The sequence below is a fragment of the Nestor notabilis genome, unplaced genomic scaffold (assembly GCF_000696875.1).
Source record: "Nestor notabilis isolate BGI_N333 unplaced genomic scaffold, ASM69687v1 scaffold2405, whole genome shotgun sequence".
In the NCBI taxonomy this organism is placed as follows: domain Eukaryota; kingdom Metazoa; phylum Chordata; class Aves; order Psittaciformes; family Psittacidae; genus Nestor; species Nestor notabilis.
In genome coordinates this window covers 60,558-68,711 of record NW_009930469.1, presented here as the reverse complement: position 1 = coordinate 68,711, position 8,154 = coordinate 60,558, and the positions used below count along the sequence as shown (strand labels likewise).

Sequence of the window (8,154 nt, the reverse complement as noted above, 5' to 3'; positions counted from 1 at the left end):
AAAGAGAAATAAGCCACTCAAAGTGAGGATAGGCGTCATCCAGAGGAGTTTAAAGTCAGCCCATATAAAGGAAAACTGCATAAATGACATGAAAAAACTTCAGTTTTTAGTCATCCAGAACCAGATACAGCAGATGTAGACCAGAAAATCACTCCACATTGTATAGCTCAGATCATGCAACACTTAAAAACCCAACCAAACCACTGAGTTGGGCTGTTTTGGGTTTTTTTTTTGTCTGAAACATAGCAAACAAATGACTAATCTCAGCAGACACCAGAGCTGTGCAGAAAGGATGGTCACACTGAATCTAATTTTAATGTCAAAGAGACTTGTGGGAATGAAACCACTCCAGTCATCCCACGGAGTGACACAAAGCTGACATCCACAGCATCCACAGCTGCTGTTGTCTATGATGGGAACTCCTGATCAAGGGGATAAGCATCAAACAGAATGTAACAATATATATAATGGAATAAGAAGACATAACTGCCACCCGCCCCTTAGCCATTCTAACATATATGCTGCAAAGCAGAGCAGGTAAGGGGCTGATTTCCAGCCAATTTCCCAGCGCCCATAATAACAGGCCACCTAGGCTTCATCCCATGACAGGGACCAAATAAGCATGCCAGTCTGGCCAGGATCTCAAAACCAACACAGGCAATGTAAAAAGCCTCAACTACTGTATTCAGGAGGTCGGAAATGGATGAGCTTTAACAATAAGCACAAACCAGTCTGGGATTCTATGAGTCTATGATCCAGTCTGAAACCTTACTCCACTGCAACAGGCTACACCACCAGCCTCATATGCAGGAGAGAGAGCTCTCCATCTCCTGCTCCAATAATCATGCTTAAGGGATGCAGATGCCTGGATAAACTGTCTCCCAGTGAGACCAAAGTAGTGTTCTTTGAAATCCCTCTCCCCTTGAAAAGGCTCTTTGCAGAAGACAAAACCCAAGAATAAAGGAACATCAGAGAGCTGAAGCTTAACTCTATGTCAGCCCTGCTTGTATGACAAGGGAACGATGTTTAATGTTTAAATCCTATAGGTCAGAGAGAAAAAGTGATAACTTACTCAGGGCAAGCCTTTTCCCAGGTTGGCTTTGTAACACCTGAAGTGTTCTACTGGCAATTCCTGCTCCATCTGAAATGAATGTCTCTTAGCAAGAAGCATGAAGCTTCGTAGGGCAGTGCTGGAGTCACCGTCCCCGCAAGTGGTCACACCCCGGGTAGATGAGGCCTCAGTGCTATGGGTTAGTCGTGGCCTTGGCACCGCTGGTTTTAATTCCTTTAATTCTAAAGCTTTAAAGAAAGAAAAGATACCTGTAAAACAGAAGCCCCACTGTGCAGAAACTGAAGTCCGCTTTCAGCAGAATCGATGCCTCCAGTTGCTAAGATGGGAAATCCGGGAAGAGCACGGGCTATGGCAGACACTGCGCGGAGGGCGATGGGCCTGATGGCATTTCCTATGGAAAACCAGAGCATGTTGTCAGCAGTATCAGAACACACCCGGATGTCATTTGCATGTCCCTCATGACAAGGAACATCAGGAGCTAACATCTAATTCTGAGATGCAGAGGATGTATTCATTTATAAATTGACACCAAGTGGGTTTCAAGTGCTATCAGTTCTTGTAAAGTATTATGAATTTGGCTGAAATACAGGAAATCACAGAAACATTTGGATAAACATTGCAAAGCTGGCTGGAACATTTTAGCTGATGCTCAAAACAAAGACTAACAATGTCTGAGACAGAAAGCTATACTTCACCATACAGTACACTGTAGACAGAGACCTGTGTTTCTACATAAAGAATCAGCCTGACTTTTTGAACACAGACGTTTGTCCAAGTCAGAGGGACCATCTCATTTATTTGTCTGACTAAAAGTTCTTTAAAACACCATTTCACTGCATTTGACATTTTATATATTATTTAATATGTTTCCCCTTTGGATGTTTGCAGATTCGCATAATCCTTCAAGTAAGACCCCTTTAGACAGAAGCTCAGAAGAATAAAGTATATTCATTTATAGTCCTATCTCCAAGACTAGAGCTTGTATTTTTAAATGGTATCTAGAGGTTGAGTCAGACAACTCCCTGCCTCATTCAGAGGAATGATGATTAAAGTCTCAATGCACTGTGTCTGCAATGCTTCTGCTTTGGCTACATCCTATTCATGGTATGCAAGTCTTTAAAATATGCATACAGATGCTGCTCATTCAGTGATGGAGGGAACAGACAGCTGACACTTCCACTGATTTTTTTGCTGAGGCTGGTTGGGATTTCTCTGGATAACTCCTGTGTTCTTAACACTTCGACTTCACTTGGAGAACCTTTAGGGAAATTTTACGTTATCACTGGACAATGCTACAGCAGTGTAAGGGAGGCACACATCACTCCCAGAGGAACTGGCTGGCTGTCAACCTACACAAAGAAGTGCTGGTACTTTTGGGTTTGTGCTATGTTAGGTAATTTGGGGAAATACCATGATATGAAATACTTCTGAACACCCTCCATGGGTATTTTCATAACCTTTAAAGCTTTGACCTTCTGCAAGAGCAAATAGCCAAAAGGGAAGATAGAAATAAAACCAATGCAAGGAACAAAACAAGAGGAAAGAAGAAACCACAGTTCGGAAGTGTGGGAAAAGAGCCCATGTGGAAGCAGTAGCTGCTGCATCACCACACCTCTGCTTAGATGCCTGACCAACATCCTCATCTCCTGCAGACAGAACTTCACCCCGAACAAACTGTGCTGCAGATCCTTCTCCACCCTTTCGGAGACAGCAGCACTGCAGTCTGCTGCCGGGGCTTTTAACAGAAGGAAGTCTTTTGTAAAGGACAGATTGCTTTTATCAGCATGTCCTGTGTCACTGAGCCCAGCACCAACCCTCCCTTTAGCGTCCCCATCAGTGATTTTCCACTACAGACAATTGAAATCTGGTTTGTCCTCACCATTAAAATCACCATGTGTTCAGCTCACATTGCCTTGTGCAACAAACCCCCCACTGTAACCCTGACAGACAGCACTGAATTCACAGGAGACCCTGTATTAAACAGTATTAAACTGGCCCAACAGTATTAAACACATTCACACCCAGAAGCTCAGCTAAGCAGCCTCTATTGACATTTGCTCTGGATTCGGCATGGAATCTTCTTGGGCAATGACAACCTCTGCTGCCCCGGGATAGGCACCTTCTCATTACATACTTACACCTCCTCCTTCTCCTATAGCTGATCTAGCAGAACCCAGAAGACTCACTATCTGATCAGAGATGTTCCTCCACTTGCCAGCAAGACCATACCAGATGTTCTCGCATGCCTGTGTTAGGGATCAGGACTGCTCAGAGGCTTTGCACAGATACTTCTTGTCTGTAGTTAACAGGAACTACACAGACGTACAATGTTTGCAGCATATAAACTTCCATTTGCATAAATAGGCAATGCATAAACTCACCCAAGGAAGTGGTGAATCCCTGGCAGTGTTCAAGGCCGGGTTGGACTAGTGTGAGCTGTCCCTGCCCATGGCAGAGGGTTGGAAGTAGATGATCTTCAGGTCCTTTCCAACACAACCATTTGAGGCTACAGGTAAGCACCAGACTTGCTATATTGCTTTTGGGCACTGACACAGCTACTCCAGAACCTCACTGTGATGAGGTTGTTATTCCTTAGAAAGGTGAAAGAATTCAGATGCTGGTAACTCTGAATTATGTGGCTAGAGGAAAACTTCTTTCCAGTCTGCATGAGTTAAAACCTGACATCTGCCTTAAGGCATGAAGGTTTATATTCTTCTAACCCCAATGCAACTCTAAGAGGTTGCACTCCATCAGTTTTTAAGCCTTAAAGACCCTTGACCTTAATGGTATCTCCTAGCAGAGTTCCACAAGATAGTATTTCCAGCATATAACTATTCCTTTCTTCACTGTGATTAAATTAGCCACCTTCTCACTTAAATGACTATCTCTGTACAATGGTCAGTAGAGGAAAAGAAGCAAATTACAGTTTATTTAAGGTTTCAGCACAATAAGTAATCAGAAAGGCCTTCGTTCAGACCAAAGAAACCAAGCATATGATTTGATGAAGCCTAGCAGAGATGGCAACGAGGCTTAGAGTTTATTATGGAACACAGGTAATTTTTAGTACTGGCTGCACTTGATAGTCATAATATGAGTTATTACTTACGTTTGGTGATCAGTGAATGAGTGATAAATGGGTACAATGGCAAAAGTATTCTATTCATCTATAACTCCCTCAAATGAGTTTAAAAACATTTCAGGAGTGCTCCTGATGAGAGTAAATAAATGACTCTAATGACAATCAGAGGGTTGACTGAGGTGTCACTGTCTTCTTTGGTCTGCAGAATACAGAACAAGTACATCAGAAGGTGCAGCCGTTCTCCCGTGCGCTTCTTGATCAACAGTTCAGAAGCTTCCCCTTTTGTAAGAAAAGCTTCAGGTCTGGAATACAATGTGATTTCCTTGTGATAGAGATCCTACTGCCTAATGAAATGGTGACACAAGCATCCAGATTAACCCAAAATAAAAGACAGAATACAACAAACAGGAAGGTAACGAATTCCGATATGGGTATTTATAGAGAAGGAGTTTTTAGAAGGTTGAAATAAAGGAGATTTAATGAAGAGCTGTAAGTAGTAATGGAAAAATGCAGAATTCTGCCTGATAAATCAAACGGTATTTAAGAAGCTCGAGGTCCAAATCCAGCACGCATTTGAAGGACAGCTCACATGCTAAGAAAACAAGCATCTTCTACATACTTTGATGTGTTGGGACCTGTAATTCCAGTAGTTAAGCACCCGTAGCTGGGAAACTGCTGATACGGTACTCTCTTGATAGTAGCATTACAGCTGCTACCAGATGCTTGATATGGCTATCATTTACCTTGCTGTAAAAGAATGAGATTTAATAAACAAAGTCCATGTATCCAGACCTCACGCAAGGGAGTGAGATTTGAAAATGAAAGACAGAGAAATACCTGGTGGAGATGAGACGTTACTCTGTGTTGCAAACTACCCTTTCAAATCTCTCATTAATTATGGAACAAATGCTTGCTACTAAATAGAGTTTTCAACAATTAAATAAGTGTCCGATGCCAAAGTCCCTGATCTTCTTCTTGCCTTAAACCAAAGAATTTTGGTTTTCTTTTTTTTTTAAGTCAGGTTTTTTGTGACTCTCAGGGACCGCAGCCAAGGAAATCCAATAGGCAAAACAAAGCATGAAGGAGAAGCAGAACATATGTTCATCAAACGCTCTGATCGGCGGAGGTGGGCAGAGCTGCCCTTGTCCTCTGAGGACTGCGGGCTGATGGAAAACTGGTGAGAGGCATTACATCTACTTAGGAATTAAAAAAACCTCTACCAGTGCCAGAAAACACATGTTTTATTGTGACTTCAACACCAAAAATGTTCACCAGGTTGAGGACGGAGACTCCTGGTGTTAAGCTTCAGGCAGCCCAGTAGCTTTGGAAGTTCCCAGCAGAAACAATCCAGATCTTCTTGATCCGAGCCTCAAGTCTAAGAAGCTTTGAATGCTGGGCTACATTCTTACTTGAACATAATGCACTAATGTGGTAGTTTAAAGTCTTCCACGCATATTTGCAGCAGCTCTAAATGGACCTTTAGGTAAAGATGATCCAGATCCATTAGAAACCAGCCAGTGGAACTGAGGTGAATCAATACACACTGACGATACTGAGTCTGAACCTTGAAAGAGTCTGAATGGTCTTTATCAAACTTGCTATCAATAAAAGCAGCAGATTTAAAAGGGAAACTCTCATATCTTTGGTTAGTAGATGAGTTAAAAGCAAATTTTTGTATCTATGGTTACTAGATGGAATAAAAATGAATTTGGGTCATAATTCTCCCCATTCTGTGTGTTGTAAAGCAAAAGGAATTCTTAATTTGCGTTATATTATATTACACTTCAGTTCTTTACAAATTAAATATCAGATTTGCAACAGTCTAAATATTACAAGGAAAAATTGGCTGATATATTATTTTTGATTAATACATTCCGGATACAGTCTGTTCTGCTGAAAAAAAGGAACCCTCAAAATCTTCCTCCCTCTGTAAATCCATTCCTGAAAGAGCACTGACATTCCCATCTTCCTAAAGGTTCAAATCAATAAACCTAATGACAAAAGAAGTTTGGGGTGAAAAAGCATTGCAGAAGGCAGTTGGCCTAGGGAAGTTGAGGTGTTGGAGATGATTAATGCAATGCTGCAGGAAGGAACCAGGTAAGAAAGTTTGCGGATTAAGGAAAAAACCCATGGAAAACAATCCTATATTAAGGAATGTTCTGCATCATGTATATGCTGCCTAGTTCTGGTGATCAAAGTGTTTTGTATAAATATATATGCATAATCTACATCTGTAAACAGTCCAGAGAAACGTGCTGTACACACAATTCTATCTTATACATGTATATTGTTATACACCATTCATTCGCATCGCATTCCTTCCGATGGGAATGCTTCTGTGCCATGTTCTTTCTCACTCCCACCTGTAGGTGGCCATCATAAGCTACACTTATCAACGAAGTCATTAGCAGAGTTTTCAATACTGTCATATCCAGATAATTAGCAATTTATTTAAATAACCAATTTCGGTGGAAATAATTGCCATGGAATGCCCTGAACCTACTTTTTATAAACTGTAATAAAAGTGTTAAGATAATCCCTGACATTTGCAAATGCCATTAGTTCACCTTTCCTTTTGATAGTGCTATGGCATTATGTTTAAACAATTACCCGATAACGCGGTGGTTTAATGAAACAGCGTAGCAGGCACATCCTTCAAAATGGCCAGAGAATGCATTTAAATGCAGAAGAAAACCCAATAAACAGGCATGTTTGGAGAGAAAGACTATCCACAGTCGTTACGAGGTTCCCCGGATGGAGGACCCAATATTCAGCACACTAAAAAATACAGGTTAGGGCCCAAAAGAGCAAGTTCAAGATGGACCTTGCCACTGCCTTAATGGTGCACCTCAGGATCCAGAGAAGACTCTTTCATTGCTCCTTATCTATTTCACAGCCTGGGCAGTCTTTCAGTCCATTCCCACTCATACGTTTATAGCCATTTCCCCAAATCACTACTAATAATGTACTATTTACTCAGGCTCTGGCCATTTCCAACCAAACCTTTTAATTATTCATTTACCAAATGGAGCATTTGAGGGAATATTTATTTTATGAGGGGGTCTCTACAGCTGTTTGCCAACATCCCCAAAGCAATGGCTGACTAATGCTTCATTTGATCCACAACTTGTGATGGGTGCCGTGCCAACACCACTGAATCAATGGCAAAGGTTCTGCTGACTACAGTGAAGCCAGGACTTTACTTCAAGGCTTTAGAATAAAGTGAATGATTCTGCAGATTTGAAACCTTTTCTACCTCACTCGGCCATTGCTGGCTCTTGAAACCACATTGATTGACTGCATTCTATTTGGTTTTGTTAGCGTATAGTGACTACCATCTGTGACATGTATGGATTGAGAAATTGCTGCTGTGTTAATACTTTCTCTGATAATTATTTCCCCCTTTTTATTTGAAAGCTTCTTTCTCTTTATGATTTTGATTCTCTTTGGGATACCCACAGGCTCGAGGTGAGCCTGTGACTGGAAAGAAGTCATCATTCTGCTTCCTGTTTCCTTCACAAATCAAACTTACACACAACCAGAAAAGAATGGCGGAACTTTCAGAGGCACAAAGGAAAATCAGTGTCCTTCTTAGGGTTTCTTTTTACCATTCTTGAATTTATACTAATGATTATTTATGCTCTTCCAGCTCAAAGTTCATCAAATCACCAGAGTTCTCGCTCAATAAATGTTTGGCAGTCATCAGAGACTTCTCTCAATTAAAAAAGGTTCGAATCAGAGAAAGAGAGAGGGAAAAATTAGATTTTTTCTTATCTGTAAATATTATTTACCCAGGAAGACTTTTTACCATTCTTGAATTTATACTAATGATTATTTATGCTCTTCCAGCTCAAAGTTCATCAAATCACCAGAGTTCTCGCTCAATAAATGTTTGGCAGTCATCAGAGACTTCTCTCAATTAAAAAAGGTTCGAATCAGAGAAAGAGAGAGGGAAAAATTAGATTTTTTCTTATCTGTAAATATTATTTACCCAGGAAGACCT

The 8,154-nt window shown here is 40.9% G+C and overlaps 1 protein-coding gene across 1 annotated transcript in view; it reads right to left on the bottom strand.

Annotated features, from left to right (window-relative positions):
• The window catches only part of LOC104406427 (dihydropyrimidine dehydrogenase [NADP(+)]-like), a gene marked incomplete at its 5' end in the record, with an annotated part of 108,568 nt that overhangs the window by 61,200 nt on the left and 39,214 nt on the right, over positions 1 to 8,154 (bottom strand). Inside the window, one exon of the mRNA XM_010015397.1 lies at positions 1,321 to 1,463. Within this exon, the coding sequence (XP_010013699.1) occupies positions 1,321 to 1,463 (143 nt within the window). The remainder of the gene's footprint in view (positions 1 to 1,320; positions 1,464 to 8,154) is intronic.